The sequence below is a fragment of the Eschrichtius robustus genome, chromosome 4 (genome assembly GCF_028021215.1).
Source record: "Eschrichtius robustus isolate mEscRob2 chromosome 4, mEscRob2.pri, whole genome shotgun sequence".
In the NCBI taxonomy this organism is placed as follows: Eukaryota; Metazoa; Chordata; class Mammalia; order Artiodactyla; family Eschrichtiidae; genus Eschrichtius; species Eschrichtius robustus.
In genome coordinates this window covers 85449634-85467430 of record NC_090827.1, presented here as the reverse complement: position 1 = coordinate 85467430, position 17797 = coordinate 85449634, and the positions used below count along the sequence as shown (strand labels likewise).

General features: G+C 38.9%; 1 protein-coding gene across 2 annotated transcripts in view; it reads right to left on the bottom strand.

The window, feature by feature from the left end:
- The window catches only part of ATP8A1 (ATPase phospholipid transporting 8A1), a 230557-nt gene that overhangs the window by 191945 nt on the left and 20815 nt on the right, over window positions 1–17797 (bottom strand). For both annotated transcript variants that reach the window (XM_068542245.1, XM_068542246.1), the window contains exons 2-4: window positions 3168–3282; window positions 1784–1883; window positions 690–788 (exon numbers count right to left, since the gene is read on the bottom strand). In XM_068542245.1, the coding sequence (XP_068398346.1) occupies window positions 690–788; window positions 1784–1883; window positions 3168–3282 (314 nt within the window). The remainder of the gene's footprint in view (window positions 1–689; window positions 789–1783; window positions 1884–3167; window positions 3283–17797) is intronic.

Genomic DNA, 17797 nt, shown 5'->3' with positions numbered 1-17797 from the left:
GACGATCATTTCAGACAGGCAATGTATTTAAAGGGCACAGAAAAAAAAATATTAGCTTCCTCAACTAAAGTAGTTAAAATAACGGTGAAAAAGGAAAAAGAAAAGTCTGATTTTATTTTGGGCAACTTATTTTATAAAGGGGAAACTGATTTCCCCTTTTCTCTACTACTACAGAATAATAAAAATAGCAAATTTGCTGTTATTTTCTTTTAATAAAAGGAAACAGAACTACTAAAATAAGATGAAAAGGAATCAAAGGTATTTAATAAGGTGAAAACTGTGGCATATAAATGAAAAAATAAAAAAATACAAAAAACTCTACATTTAGAGAATTTGGAGGTTACCATGTTTAACCTGAAATAATGTTCACACTGAAAATTAAGCATACTTGAAAACAGTGTGCAAATATAGTTTTCTCTCCAAGCCAATTACTACATTCAAATTAATTTATTTCATTACAAAGGTACAAACCTAAGAGGTCATGTAATAAGCATTCTGTAATATTAATCCTATAGCAGTCAAGAGGAATTAACTCTAGGGATGGGAGCATATTTTAAATACTTTTAAGTTGAATGGGTATTTTAAACAGTCTGTGTCAAGAATTAAACAACTTAGGAAGAAACTAATTTTTTAAAGTATGTATATAGAAATAACAGTTACATTTATTTATGAAAAAAACAAATACTTACAATATCTTCTATTATCTCTTTGACAGCTGCCACAGCTAAAATAAATAAGAGAGGAACCAGTGTTGTGTAGCGACCTGTTGGTGATACATCAGGTATTTGCTATCGGAAGAGAAAAAAAGGATGAGAAATTCAGTAAGAACTAGAAGGTTTATAATACATTTAAAAACAACAAAGTCTTGGAGCTTCTTAAAACATGTTTCATTGATTTTACCATCTTGGTAGACTAACACTGCGTGAGGTAATTTGCTTGTATCTAGTATGTAGCTGGGAGAGAGGGTTAATTAGCTTCATGGCAAGCAGTTATGTGTAGGACTAACACCTACAAAGGGGGACTGGTTAACTAAATTACAGCATGTCCATATACTCAAATTTCACACAACCATTAAGGATGTTATTTTAGAAACACTGTGAATCACACGGGAAAATATCCACACATTATTATATGGATAAAGCAGATGATAAGACATATATACTCTAAGATCCTCTTTTTGCAAAGTAAGTCAATTAACAATGCTTGGGATGAAAAAAAAAAAAAAAATAGACCAGAAGGATAAAAACCCAAATTTTAAGACAGTAATTGCCTCTTGGTGGTGGTGGAATAATAAGTTATAAAATTTTTTCTTTGTTGTGTTTTCTTATGCTTTTTGCATGAACATAGACTACTTTTTAATAAAATGAAACTTTTTTTCCTAATTAAAACTAACCCAAATACAAAATGAAAAAATTTTAAAATGGTAACTTACATTCTAAGGTTCAGAATTGACAATGTTACTGTTACTAAAATAACTCACTAGTTTAAGAAAAAGTCCCGTCCCCCTTTACAACCCAAAATGAACAGTCCCCGCCACATTAAATTTACAGAATGTTTAAAATAAGTTGATAAAAATGAATCAAAAAAAAAATGAATCAAAAGGCTTGACAAGGTAGCAGCAGTATTCTAACTCAGCTTGCAGCAGGAGCTGGAAATGCCCACCAAACCAGCTTATCTCTCTGTGCTTAGATAAGCTTCAGAAGATTGGTCATGGGCTTAAGAAAAACATTTATTAATATCTGAACACATGATTTTGAGCTAAGGTTTTACAACATGACTTTACCTGAAGCAGTGCAATAAAGAGAAAAAATGAATTAGCGGCTCTTCTGAACTGAGAGTAGAGAAATCTCGGAAGGAATGTGATTACGTTATATTTTGCAGTGCTAGAAAACAAAAATGAAAAGTAGCATAAAAGTTAATTACTCCACAATTAGCACTCATGTTTACAAAATTCCATTATCGCCATATAAAAAATTAAATGATGAACAAATGCCCTCTGTTTTAAGTCGGGAGAATACTGCAAATGGTCATTAACCTCAAAGAAAAGGAGTGAAAGGAACTGTCTAAATAGTAAGAGTTTAATTTTCTGCACAATATCTTTTGTTCTCTTTGGCCAATCATCCTGTTATCATTACTAGCAACAGCTTACAAAGAAGAGCACCTTTCGTTAAGATAGTGTATAATATGTTAATAGAAAATAAAATCTTGCAAAAAAAAACATCAGCAATTTGAGCAAGACCAGAAACATCAAACAGAGGGACTTCCCTGGATAACGTCAGAGAAATGGGGAGTTTTGTGGGGTTCTGTCTGAATTTTCTTCATGGCTCCTCTAGAAACTTTGCTAGGACTCCACACCAAACACATCAGATATGTCCACAATCAGGAAGATATCACCATTTAGGTCTCAGAAATATCCAATCTTCCTCTTGTTAATTAAATAGAAAGGAGATTAAAGGGACACATGCCACACTCCTTCAGCTCAGAAAAGTTACTGTAGAATTTGAAGGTGTAAATATTAATTTTAAACGGTCATTTCACAAATCTAGGAGTTTTGTCACCAGAACACTACTGGGCTGACGTGTGGTGGGAAGGGGGCTGGTGTTCACTTGGTTCCGGAGGCCACTTAGTGAATAGTGCTTATAACAGCAATAGTTTTACATTATTGTTGGAATGAAAATAGAACAGTGAAGTAATTCTCACACCTTCCATTCCTCGACACTATCCGGAATTTTGCAAGTATCGAAAGCCAATATTTAAAGACTATTTAACAAAAAGGAGTTCTAAGTGAAGAATTGCAAAGACTTCTTTTAAAAGGTGAAAACTTGTTAATCAAAAACAACAGTTCATGGGTCTATTAACAGGTTTAAGACAAAGGCACATACCCATGAACAGTTTTCATTATTCAGATACTGTGACTAGAATCGGTAGCATACATATGGCTGCTTAGCCTTTCTTCTCCTTCCTGCTTCTAGATTCTTATTAACATCTCCTTCTTGGCTAGAAGATGGAGAAACAGCTGATTCACACTGCCTCCAGTAAGCTCTTAAATATTAAACTGATTTAACTGAAAGCTCCTTGCAAGCATTTTCATTCTGGTCTGGCAGGGGAGATGTCCTCCCAAGTTCTGCTGTAATAGCTAGTCCCAAGCATTCTTTGGTAGTTCTTACCTGACATGGTTATTGCAGAATTTTGTCAGCTGGGGCTGGTTGATGAATATAGTCCTTACTTCCTCCTGGTCAGCCAGTGAAGTCTTCTCTGAAACATCATCAGTCTTCTCATAACCTTAAAGAGAGAGAGAGTCTTATTTGATAAGAAATGTTTCATTTTATTATCCAGACCAAAAACACATTTCATAACTATCCTAGAGCCTAAAATCTGTTAAAAGCTATCTGCTTCCCTGTTATTGGTGTTGCTTCTGTTCTAATAAAAGGAAAAATCCCCACATTTAACATTTCTACTAAATTTAAAAGGCAGCACTCAACAGTCATGTAAAAGCTGACCCATTTCAAAAACAGTAACATCAATTTTTAATTTGTACCCATCTTTTCCCCAGAAATGTTCAACTTATTTCCTTCCATTACATGAAAATATGTCCAAAAGTAACACAAAATTCTAAAATGCTTTACACTTTTAGATAAGACTAACAAGACAGAGGTAATGACAATACATTCTGAAAATTTAAGCATACACATTTAATGCTTTTCTGGTTTTGCTTTTTCTTTGTGAATAAAAACAGAGAAAAAGATAAACATTAAGGTTTAAATAGGCAACCACCACAATGATCTAACTCACTATGATCATCTTAATCTTTCCAGTAATTAGAGTTTATGTTTATGAAGCATCTTAAGTTTCTTAAGATCAAGTCACCTCACCATCACGGAAACAACGTAAATAGATATGGGCAATTTCAACTGGGTAACACCTTGCTGCGATGTTGACAACACTTTTAAAAATACACACAGCTTCTAGAAGAACAGAAAAAATTTTAAACTGCTTATTTTACTTTCTAGTGAGAATTAAATGAGACTGAATTAAATCAGTCCCTTACCCCTTTCCTCGAGTCACCAACAGTACTTTATCTCAAATACCCACTTTTCTTCTCTTTTCTGCCTACTCAGTGTCAACTCCTCCCAAAAGACCTGCCAACAGGGGTCTCTTCTGAAGTATTCTCTGGTGCTAAAGTCAGTGCACCTTCACTATGTTCCCACAGGCCTCTGTACCTCGCCTGTCCCGTGAATCTGTCCCCTACCAGAATGGAACTCCCTGGGGCCATAGCTGACGTGCTACTTATCTTCCAGTACCAGTACTAACAAAGAGCAGGTACTCAATAAATGTTTGCCAAATAAATAAAAACTAAATGACAAAGGACTGGTTATGTGCCCATTTCTTTGAGAGCAAGCAAATGATTCTCCACCCACTGATAAAGAAACTGATGACAGCCACGTGCTGGTAACAACTTGTACAATAAAAGCTCGCCTGTGGGGTTCCGTTACCCTATGAAACCAGAAAATCATAGGAGCTTCCTACGAAGGTGGGGAACATGAGCATAGGGACCGGGAAGGTGAGAAACAGTGTAGTTGTGTGCAGGGCAGTGCAAACAGGACAACACTGCTGAAGAATACACAAAAGGCAGGGTAAAGACAGGTGAGATACAGTGCTGAAAAAGCACCCAGGCCAGGTTTAAAAGGACCTCTCACGCTTGTGAGGAAGTCTGGATCACATCCTCTCGTTGGTAGTGAGCCACTGAAAGCTTGCCAAGGAGAGAGGCACAGGGTGAGAGCCACATTTTATACTCATCACTTCGGAGGTCACATGGATCCAAATTAGGTACTGTCACACTCATTTTGCGGTTTTAGACACATTAGCAGCTTTGCCCATGGTCACATGGTTAATAGTTATCTGTCACTACACCATGTTTTAGACGCAACAGAAACTTTCCTCCCTAGTGTATACAATCAAAATTCCACATAGGGATTGCTAAAGACTGAATGTTTATGTCTCCTCCAAAATCCATCTGTTGAAATCCTAACCCTGGATGTGATGGTATTAGGAGGAGAAATTTTTTCGAGGTGATGAGGTTATGATGGTGGAATCCTCATAAGAGGGATTAGTGCCCCTTTTAAAAGAGGCCCCAGATAGATCTCTCATTCCCCACACACACATGTGAGGACACAGCAAGAAGATGGTCCTCTATGAACCAGAAGGCGGGCCCTCACCAGACACCTAATCTGCCAGTGTCTTGATCTTGGACTTCCCAGGCTCCAGAATTATGAGAAGTAAATTTGTTATTCATAAACCAGGCAGTCTATAGTATTTTATTAAAGCAGCCTGAACAGACTAAGCCATGGGTTATCAAACAGAGGCACAGCAATATTAAAATTCTTAGAAATCTTTTATTAGATTTTCCTTGATGACAGCACAAAGACCGTAGTGTACTGTTTACAGTACCTCAACTGGACAAGGTGCCTCAAGAAAACCAGCTCTCCACTCTGCTTTGAACTGATATCCTCAAGTTGTACCTATTTTACGTAACTGGATGTTCTCAGCTGAGGTGTTAGGTGTCACTCCTTACCTGACACATCCATTTATACTGGGGTTTCAAATGCTGCCAGGTAAACTTGGACATCACCTCTCCCCATCACATATGAATCTGTATTCGAGAATTTCTATGGGGCAAAGGACCCTCCTAGGAAAAAGGGATTGGAATCGCCTCTTTCCTTAAATTTTGGTCTCATACTTCTGGGTTAGAGGTGAACACATCCCCTATAACCGATCAATATGCACCAGACAACTCTGTTTTTATGCTTCCTTTTTTTTTCTTTTAAAAATGTTCTCTGCAGGAGATTGGTTCAAGGTGGCGGAGTAGAAGGACGTGCTCTCACTCCCCCTTGCAAGAGCACCAGAATCACAACTAACTGCTGAACAATCATTGACAGGAAGATGCTGGAACTCACCAAAAAAGATACCCCACATCCAAAGACAAAGGAGAAGCCACAGTGAGATGGTAGGAGGGGCGCAATCACAATAAAATCAAATCGCGTGACTGCTGGGTGGGTGACTCACAAACTGGAGAACACTTATACCACACAAGTCCACCCACTGGAGCGAAGGTTCTGAGCCCCACGTCAGGCTTCCTAACCTGGGGGTCCGGCAATGGGAAGGGGAATTCCTAGAGAATCAGACTTTGAAGGCTAGCGGGATTTGATTACAGGACTTCGACAGGACTGGGGGAAACAGAGACTCCACTCCTGAAGGGCACACACAAAGTAGTGTGCGCGTGGGGACCGAGGCTAAGGAGCAGTGACCCCATAGGAGACTGAACCAGACCTACTTGCTAGTGTTGGAGGGTCTCCTGCAGAGGCGGGGGGTGGTTGTGGCTCACCTTGGGGACAAGAACACGGGCAGCAGAAGTTCTGGGAAGTACTCCTTGGCGTGAGACCTCCCAGAGTCTGCCATGAGCCCCACCAAAGAGCCTGGGTAGGCTCCAGTGTTGGGTTGCCTCAGGCCAAATAACCAACAGGGAGGGAACCCAGCCCCACCCATCAGCAGACAAGCGGATTAAAGTTCTACTGAACTCTGCCCACCAGAGCAACAGCCAGCTCTACCCACCACCAGTACCTCCCATCAGGAAACCTGCACAAGCCTCTTAGATAGCCTCAACCACCAGAGGGCAGACAGCAGAAGCAAGAAGAACTACAATCCTGCAGCCTGTGGAACAAAAACCAAATTCACAGAAATATAGACAAGATGAAAAGGCAGAGAGCTATATACCAGATGAAGAAACAAGAAAAAACCCCAGAAAAACAACTAAATGAAGTGGAGATAGGCAACCTTCCAGAAAAGGAAATCAGAATAACGATAGTGAGGATGATCCAGGACCTCGGAAAAAGAATGGAGGCAAAGATCGAGAAGATGCAAGAAATGTTTAACAAAGACCTAGAAAAATTAAAGAACAAACAAACAGAGATGAACAATGCAATAGCTGAAATGAAAAATACACTACAAGGAATCAATGGCAGAATAACTGAGGCAGAAGAACGGATAAGTGACCTGGAAGACAGAATGGTGGAATTCACTGCTGTGGAACAGACTAAAGAAAAAAGAATGAAAAGAAATGAAGACAGCCTAAGAGACCTCTGGGACAACATTAAATGCAACAACATTCACGTTATAGGGGGTCCCAGAAGGAGAAGAGAGAAAGAAAGGACCAGAGAAAATATTTGAAGAGATTATAGTCAAAAACTTTCCTAACATGGGAAAGGAAACAGCCACCCAAGTCCAGGAAGCGCAGAGAGTCCCACACAGGATTAACCCAAGGAGAAACATGCCGAGACACATAGTAATCAAATTGGCAAAAAATAAAGACAAAGAAAAATTATTGAAAGCAACAAGGGAAAAAAGACAAATAACATACAAGGGAACTCCCATAAGGTTAACAGCTGATTTCTCAGCAGAAACTCTACAAGCCAGAAAGGAGTGGCATGACATATTTAAAGTGATGAAAGGGAAGAACCTACAACCAAGATTACTCTACCTGGCAAGGATCTCATTCAGATTCCATGGAGAAATGAAAAGGTTTACAGACAAGCAAAAGCTAAGAGAATTCAGCACCACCAAACCAGCTCTACAACAAATGCTAAAGGAACTTCTCTAAGTGGGAAACACAAGAGAAGTAAAGGACCTACAAAAACAAACCTAAAACAATCAAGAAAATGGTAATAGGAACATACATGTCGATAATTACCTTAGACGTGAATGCATTAAATGCTCCAACCAAAAGACACAGGCTCGCTGAATGGCTAAAAACAAGACCCATATATATGCTGTCTACAACAGACCCACTTCAGACCTAGGGACGCATACAGACTGAAAGTGAGGGGATGGAAAAAGATATCCATGCAAATAGAAATCAAAAGAAAGCTGGAGTAGCAATACTCATATCAGATAAAATAGACTTTAAAATAAAGAATGTTACAAGAGACAAGGAAGGACACTACATAATGATCAAGGGATCAATCCAAGAAGAAGATATAACAATTATAAATATATATGCACCCAACATAGGAGCACCTCAATACATAAGGCAACTGCTAACAGCTGTAAAAGAGGAAATTGACAGGAACACAATAATAGTGGGGGACTTTAACACCTCACTTACACCAATGGACAGATCACCCAAAACGAAAATAAATAAGGAAACAGAAGCTTTAAATGAAACAATAGGCCAGATAGATTTAATTGATATTTATAGGACATTCCATCCAAAAACAGCAGATTACACTTTCTTCTCTAGTGTGCTCGGAACATTCTCCAGGATAGATCACATCTGGGGTCACAAATGAAGCCTCAGTAAATTTAAGAAAATTGAAATCATATCAAGCATCTTTTCTGACCACAACGCTATGAGATTAGAAATCAGTTACAGGGAAAAAAACGTAAAAACACAAACACATGGAGGCTAAAGAATACGTTACCAAATAACCAAGAGATCACTGAAGAAATCAAAGAGGAAATCAAAAAATACCCAGAGACAAATAACAATGAAAACACGATGATCCAAAACCTATGGGAGGCAGCAAAAGCCGTTTTAAGAGGGAAGTTTATAGGAATACAATCCTACCTTAAGAAACAACAGCTCAAATAAACAACCTAATCTTACACCTAAAAGAACTAGAGAAAGAAGAACAAACAAAACCCAAATTTAGGAGAAGGAGAGAAATCATAAAGATCAGAGCAGAACTAAATGAAATAGAAACAAAGAAAACAATAGCAAAGATCAATGAAACCAAAAGCTGGTTCTTTGAGAAGATAAACAAAATTGATAAACCATTAGCCTGACTCATCAGGAAAAAGAGGGAGAGGACTCAAATCATTAAAATTAGAAATGAAAACGGGGAAGTTACAACAGACACCGCAGCAATACAAAGCATCCTAAGAGACTACGACAAGCAACTCTATGGCAATAAAATGGACAACCTGGAAGAAATGGACAAATTCTTAGAAAGGTATAACCTTCAAAGACTGAACCAGGAATAAACAGAAAATATGAACAGACCAATCACACATAATGAAATTGAAACTGTGATTAAAAATCTTCCAACAAACAAAAGTCCAGGACCAGATGGCTTCACAGGTGAATTCTATCAAACATTTAGAGAAGAGCTAAAACCCATCCTTCTCAAACTGTTCCAAAATGCAGAGGAAGGAACACTCCCAAACTCATTCTATGAGGCCACCATCACCCTGATACCAAAACCAGACAAAGATACTACAAAAAAAGAAAATTACAGACCAATATCACTCATGAACATAGATGCAAAAATCCTCAACAAAGTACTAGCAAACAGAATCCAACAACACATTAAAAGGATCATACACCACGATCAAGTGGGATTTATCCCAGGGATGCAACGATTCTTAAATATGCGCAAATCAATGTGATACACCATATTAACAAATTGAAGAATAAAAACCATATGATCATCTCAGTAGATGCAGAAAAAGCTTTTGACAAAATTCAACACCCATTTATGACAAAAACCCTCCAGAAAGTGGGCATAGAGGGAACCGACCTCAAAGTAATAAAGGCCATATATGACAAACCCACAGCAAACATCATTCTCAATGGTGAAAAACTGAAAGCATTTTCTCTAAGATCAGGAACAAGACAAGGATGTCCACTGTCACCACTATTATTCAACATAGTTTTGGAAGTCCTAGCCATGGCAATCAGAGAACAAAAAGAAATAAAAGGAATACAAATTGGAAAAGAAGTAAAACTGTCACTGTTTGCAGATGATGTGATACTACACCTAGAGAATCCTAAAGATGCCACCAGAAAACTACTAGAGCTAATCAATGAATTTGGTAAAGTTGCAGGATACAAAATTAATGCACAGAAATCACTTGCATTCCTATATATTAATGATGAAAAATCTGAAAGTGAAATTAAGGAAACACTCCCATTTACCATTGCAACAAAAAGAATAAAATACCTAGGAATAAACCTACCTAGGGAGACAAAAGACCTGTACTCAGAAAACTATAAGACACTGATGAAAGAAATTAAAGATGATACAAATAGATGGAGAGATGTACCATGTTCTTGGATTGGAAGAATCAATATTGTGAAAATGACTATACTACCCAAGGCAATCTACAGATTCAATGCAATCCCTAACAAATTACCAATGGTATTTTTTACGGATCTAGAACAAGAAAATCTTAAAATTTGTACGGAGACACAAAACACCCTGAATAGCCAAAGCAGTCTTGAGGGAAAAAAACGGAGCTGGAGGAATCAGGCTCCCTGACTTCAGACTATACTACAGAGCTACAGTAATCAAGACAATATGGTACTGGCACAAAAACAGAGATATAGATCAATGGAACAGGATAGAAAGCCCAGAAATAAACCCACGCACCTATGGTCAACTAATGTATGACAAAGGAGGCAAGGATATACAATGGAGAAAAGACAGTCTATTCAGTAAGTGGTGCTGGGAGAACTGGACAGCTACATGTAAAAGAATGAAATTTGAACACTCCCTAACACCATACACAAAAATAAACTAAAAATGGATTAGAGACCTAAATATAAGACTGGACACTATAAAACTCTTAGAGGAAAACATAGGAAGAACACTCTTTGACATAAATCACAGCAAGATCTTTTTTGACCCACCTCCTAGAGTAATGGAAATGAAAACAAAAATAAGCGAATGGGACCTAATGAAACTTAAAAGCTTTTACAAAGCAAAGAAAACTACAAACAAAACGAAAAGACAACCCTCAGAATGGGAGAAAATATTTGCAAACGAATCAACGGACAAAGGATTAATCTCCAAAATATATAAACAGCTCATGCAGCTCAATATTAAAAAAACAAACAACCCAATCCAAAAATGGGCAGATGACCTAATAGCCATTTCTCCAAAGAAGACATACAGATGGCCAAGAAGCACATGAAATCTGCTAAACATCACTAATTATTAGAGAAATGCAAATCAAAACTACAATGAGATATCACCTCACATCAGTTAGAATGGGCATCATCAGAAAATCTACAAATAACAAATGCTGGAGAGGGTGTGGAGAAAAGGGAACCCTCTTGCACTGTTGGTGGGAATATAAATTGATACAGCCACTATGAAGAACAGTATGGAGGGTCCTTAAAAAACTAAGAATAGAATTACCATATGACTCAGCAATCCCACTACTGGGCATATACCCAGAGAAAACCAGAATTCAAAAAGACACATGCACCCCAGTGTTCATTGCAGCACTATTTACAATAGCCAGGTCATGGAAGCAACCCAAATGCCCATCGACAGACGAATGAATAAAGAAGATGTGGTACATATATACAATGGAATATTACTCAGCCATAAACAGGAACGAAATTGGGTCATTTGTAGAGACGTGGATGGATCTAGAGACTGTCATACAGAGTGAAGTAAGTCAGAAAGAGAAAAACAAATATCGTATATTAACACATATACGTGGAACCTAGAAAAATGGTACAGATGAACTGGTTTGCAGGGCAGAAATTGAGACACAGATGTAGAGAACCAATGTATGGACACCAAGGGGGGAAAGTGGCAGGGGGAGGGGTGGTGGTGTGATGAATTGGGAGATTGGGATTGACATATATACACCAATATGTATAAAATGGATAAATAATAAGAACCTGCTGTATAAAAAAATAAAATAAAATTCAAAAATAAATAAATAAATACAATTCAAAAAAAAAATTGTTCTCTGCAAACTGCCCCCTTCGACAGTTATGATGACCAGATGAAGACCTCTGTGTTCACACCTGGGCAATGCCTTCAGTGAGGGACTGATGTACAGTGGTGGCGAAGGTAACCGAAGGGAGAATCCCCCCCACTGACTCTGCCCCAATGGAGGTAAAACTTAGATGGTACCCTTGCTATTCCTTCCCATACGTGGTCTGCCTTTGTTTTAAGGAGGGAGGCTGTGTCCCTTGGGATTTGTTTAGTAATTTAGAGGGCTTGGTCACGTAAGTCATTAAAATTCACTAGTAGCTTTTAATCCACTTGTCCTGCCTTCTAAGGACTACTGAGAACCGAGACAGCTCGTGTGTCATCCCCTCACAGAACACAGTGGAGGAGAGTGAGGCCATGTATCCATTAACAGTTCTCACGGAGTATTCCCCGAAGGTCAGGTGAGCCTTCTTTGTCCTGAAGTCATGCAAAAGGTAAAGAGTGCCAACAGAAAGAAACAGATCTTAATCAGGCTCTTGACCATCTCTCGCAGCTTTTCTTAGCACAAGAGTTGCACAAAGAAGGCACAGGATACTCCCACATTTAATGGAAATGGACTTCAAGGGGTCTGGGTGACTGCTTCTGGGATCCCCTCAGTGACCCATCCTCCCTGGGTTAGTACTGAGATGGTCCAGAGTGAACTCTGATGCCCATCTTGGAACTCGTTCAAACCCCTTATCAAGTATAGTCAAACGGACAGCAGCTGGCAAACAGCAAAGCCAAGAATAAAACGTGACTTTAAGTAGTTACTTACTCTCATTAGGCTTCAGTTTCCCAGTCTATAAAACTTTATAGAAATTTTATACGGAATAGTTGCTATTAAATGGAAGAATTTACGCTAAGTACTTAACAAAATGACTAATATTTGTTAGGTACACAACAATCTATTATACCTAAATAGTTAATAGAAGTAAATAATGATAAATTCGTATGTGGAAGCTTATAGAAATGGGAGGCTGGCACACTGCCTCCAAAATAATGTCCAGAGTGGTCATTCCTTACCTTGTAATTGTTAATTCATCTGCTTCCCCTGTTACCCTGAGAGTTATCTGAATAGTACACCTCTGGCTCACAGTAAGCACTCAGTGTCTAATGAATTAACAAATGAGCAAAAACATACTTAACAACATATCAAGAACAGATCCTTCTCTTAGAAGTAGACACAGGTTATCCAAGCCTGTAAGACTGATGCATAAATCCAAAATGACAATTAGTAAGTTTATTACTAGAGAAACAATTGCCACAGGAACTAGAGTAACTGAGTTCCCATAATTAATTGAATTCTCCCCTGGTGGCCTATGTAGAAAGTCCAGAGACCAAGTGATGGTGTCTGGTGAGCACTGAGGCAACCCACTGGTAGTTAGATGATATGAGCCTAACGGCATCGGGCCAGCACAGCCTGATGCACCCAATTCCACAACAGGGGTCGGGGCACTGTCAGACCAAAAACTCCAAAGTCTGTTGGAATACCCTGGCAATGGGGCCATGATATCAAATCTGTCCACCAACACTTCTCTTCCCCTCCACAGAGCTGAGAAGAGTGCTGCCAACGTTTACCTCCCGGACTCACCCTTTTCCAGAACATTTCCATCTCGAAATTCAAACTGACATTTTATCTGCCAATGGGATTACAATGAAAACCTGCAGGCCCAGGAACAAATTTGCCCCTCATGCAGGTGGCTCTGCTCCTATCATGTGCTGATCTTACACAGAAGTAAGAAGGCAAACTCATTTTCCCCCTTTCCAAGTTCTTGGGGGCATCTCAACATTGCCCCCAAGTACAGACACACAAGCTCATGATGATCATGCTACCAGATACACAGTCCTTCCCCACGTTTTGGATTCTCCAGGAGAATCACTCAGGCATTCACCCCAGTGTCCTCAGCGCTCAGGCAGGCATTTGACATCCACTGAAGAATCATTACTCTTCTGACACTAACAGTTCTACAGAGCAAACCTCTGCAGCCACCTTCACACACCCATTCCTTTAAGGATTAGAAATGAGCAAGGGCTCAACAGTGCCTTCTGAAATACCTTAGCTTCTTTTGATGTTATACTCTCCAAGTTATATAATGTCTTTTTAAAAAATAAATTTATTTATTTTATTTACTTATTTTTGGCTGAGTTGGGTCTTTGTTGCTGCGCACGGGCTTTCTCTAGTTGCAGTGAGCGGGGGCTACTCTTTGTTGCGGTGCACGGGCTTCTCATTGCGGTGGCTTCTTGTTGCGGAGCACGGGCTTCAGTAGTTGTGGCACGTGGGCTTCAGTAGTTGTGGCTTGCAGGCTCTAGAGCGCAGGCTCGGTAGTTGTGGCGCACGGGCTTAGTTGCTCCGCGGCATGTGGGATCTTCCCGGACCAGGAATCGAACCTATGTCCCCTGAATTGGCAGGCGGACTCTCAACCACTGCGCCACCAGGGAAGTCCCTATAAGGTCTTTTTTTTTTTTTTTTTTTTTTTTTTTAGTTTTACCTGTTTCCTTTTACCATTTAAAAAAATTTTTATTTTATGTTGGAGCATAGTTGATTAAGAATGTTGTGTTAGTTTCAGGTGTACAGCAAAATGATTCAGTTATACATATACATGTATCTATTCTTTTTCAAATTCTTTTCCCATTTAAGACCAGCCAGAATCAAACCAGTCTCCCAAAATAAACTACTCTGGACTAGCTTTTATTGAAATAAATAAGGAAAAGGCCAAATAGTATAGACAATGATTCTGTAATTCAGAATTCCAGGTATACTGAAAATTCCATATTTTGTGTTTGTAATATCCCACTTGATTATTATTTCCCCCAGCAGAAAAGCAGTTGTTTTCTGAATTGTGGTTTATTTCAGTTAATGATGAAATTACTTAGTATTTCCTAAGCACACACCAACCTGGGGATTTTACCAGACCAAATTCTGCATTCTTAGTTATAAAATGACCAAATGCTACTTCTAGACTTCTGAAGGATCAGTAATTTCAGTATAGGGAAATAAAGAGTCACACATCGCTTTTAGCTACTGAATGTACTACGAGATATTACTTTGTATTACTAAATAAGGATATAGAAGCAACATCCTCCTGCTGTCCATTTCAACTTCCAACAATAATTTTCACTATCAAGAAAGCATAAGATGCTGATGGGACAGCACCTCAATCATGGCCCTGAAGTGAACACTTGGTTCATCCTCCCCTAACAGCATCTGATTATTAAACCCACTTAGTGGTTGTGAGGTGAGCTCTGGTTCTTCCACTAATTACTTATGTGATCCTGCGCACATAATCCCTGGGAGTTATTCCCTTCCCTTGTAAAATGGGAAAGGTAGGTGAATACGTAATCTGAAATTCTCTTTCAGCTTTAATATCCTGTGAAATTAGTATCCGCTGGGCACCTGGAAGAAAACAGTCAATACCTTATTTGTTCAGAAGAACAGGGAAATTAAAAAAAAAAATTTTCCTTACTTGAGCCAGATGTTTCAGAGTAACAGCTGCTTTACATAATCAGCAGCCAGAACACAGGCACAAAGTCAAATGGTGCTTTGTGCTCATGGCTGAATCTCCATATTTGAAAAGATAAGTAGTGACTATAATCTGTTGCCAGCAACCACCTGGCACCCACCCACTGACCAGTGTCTACTGGGTTACCGAGTATGTTGACACTTAGTTTTCCTTTCTTCCTCTGTCCAGATTCACAGTCACGTGCTTAAATGCACACAGTATAATGCAGCAGAGAAGAAAAATGCTCAATAGATAAGGTGAAAGGCTTTGCGCCCTCTCCTACAATTATAGCAGAAGCATCACCTCTGAAATTTTCCATTTCTTGTCATAATTTATCACGACCCAATCAGTAAGGCCTGTTGTTCATGAGCTCATTCATTTGCTCATTCATTCATTCAACATATTTAAGTGCCTACTATGTGCCAGGCATTTTTTTTTTTTAAAGCTGCAGAAACGGCTTAAAATAAGATAAGGCTCCCTTCTCTCAGGAACTTATTTTCCAGAAGAAAGCAAGATAATTACAGATCATGGTAAGTATGATGAAGTAAAACAGGTGATTGATGAAATGACTGGCAGAATTCTCTGTGCCTCAGTTTCAGCATCTATATAATGGAGTTGATAATAATACCTACCTCAGAGGGGGGTTGTGAAGGACCTGGTAGTTAATACATGTAGAGAGCAATGCCTGGCATTCAGTAAGAGCTCAGTAAACGTCAGCTGTTCTCATTGTTGTTGCTGTTATCATTACTGCTATTGCAGCTTTCTATTGAGTGGTAAGAGAGGTACTGGGAAGCTGAGCTGAGCCCTCAATGAGAAAAGATAAAGGACAGTGTAAACCCAACCGCGGAAGAGCAGGAGCAAAGCCAAGGTGGCAGGAATGAGCTTGGCATTTCCAGGAACATGAAGACCAGTGACAGGGAACAGGGGGAGCCATCAAACAAGAAGTGGCACGGCCAGATTGGGAGAAACAATAAGAAACCTGAATTCATATCCTTCATGTGGTGGGAATCCACGGAAAAGTTTTAGGCAGGAAGATCATTCTGAGGCTACTGTGACAATTCAGGTAAAAGACAACGGGGCCTGGGTGAGAGAGTGGTGACAGAGATGAAGTAGATGATACAGGATATGTTTTTGGAGGTGGAGCTGGTCTGCCCCTCGTAGCCTCTCCGCGTCTCTCATCATTTCATCCTGTATGATGCCACATATACCCACTGTCTGATGCTATTCCAACCAAAGCCCAAGACTTGAAAGAAATCTAGGACTTTCAGTATAACAAATGATTAATGACTTCACAGAATTCTCTTTACAACCAAACAACCCTAGCCTTAGATATCACACAGCTTTTTCTCATTATAACATGGTAATCAATAATACTGAAAACACAGGGTCTAATCAAGGAAGGCATTACAGAATCGTGACTGGTCGTACAGACCATGGAGTGAGAGACAGACAGTTTAGGTCCCTTAGTTGTGAGGTACGGTTACCTTAGACAGATTACTTAACTCTGGCTGCCTACCTTCTTTCACAGGATTGTGTGCAGACTAAATGAGATAGTGCATGTGTAGAAAGCACTCAGGACCCTGCCTGGCTCTTCATGCACACACAAACATTCTAGCTACTATTTTTATTGCTGAAATCAAAAAAAGTAGACTGTGGGGAGAAGGAACAGGTTTTGTAGTCAGATCTGTGTTCAGATTCAGATTATGACACTTCTACATAACACTGGGCAAATTATTTTATGTCTGAGCCTCATCTGCCTCACATAAAATAGGGTTCATAGGAGGATTAAATGATTATGTTAGCAATGTAGCACAATATTATCACTCAAACGGTTCCTGTCACCGTATCCTCTATCCAGAGATTATAAAGTTAATCTCTCCTTCAAAACACTTGAGGTGGGTAAAACAAAAGTCTTAGGGACATACTGAGGTAGTTACTAACATTTAAAATTTTTTTTGCATAATATTTAAAGTTGTGACCAGTGAATAAATCTAGACAGTAAAATAAATTTTACCCTACAATTTTATAAATTAATATTTAGCAAGTACATGTTTTCCTAAAATTGTCATCTGTATGGGGTTATGTAACAGAAGCAGGGGTGGGTAGGTAGGAGGGAGAAGAGAACAAGACACAAAATCATTCTGTTGCATGGTAATATGGTTTTGAACCATTATGCTTTTTCAGACTCGACTTTTATCACGATTATAAGTAAGGCCGTAATTGGAATCATAATATCTACATTATATCCTAAACATAGTCAGGAGAATCCAACTATATATCCTTTTACTCAATGGCTTCTAATATTAGACACTAAAGAGACCATGTTAATTGCTCTCATTTCTTGAGCTAGAATGAATTCTTTAGACAACAGTCTAATAAAAGAATATTAACTGGAAAACTAGCCAGAGACTTCAGGGGCACAACTGCAGAACTTAGGTGTGATTAAAGTTAGGTGTTAGTTAGTAGGAAATTATGAGCATTACCCATGATCCTTTCCAAGGTTTAATATGTTTTAATTTTGTTTCCTGCGAA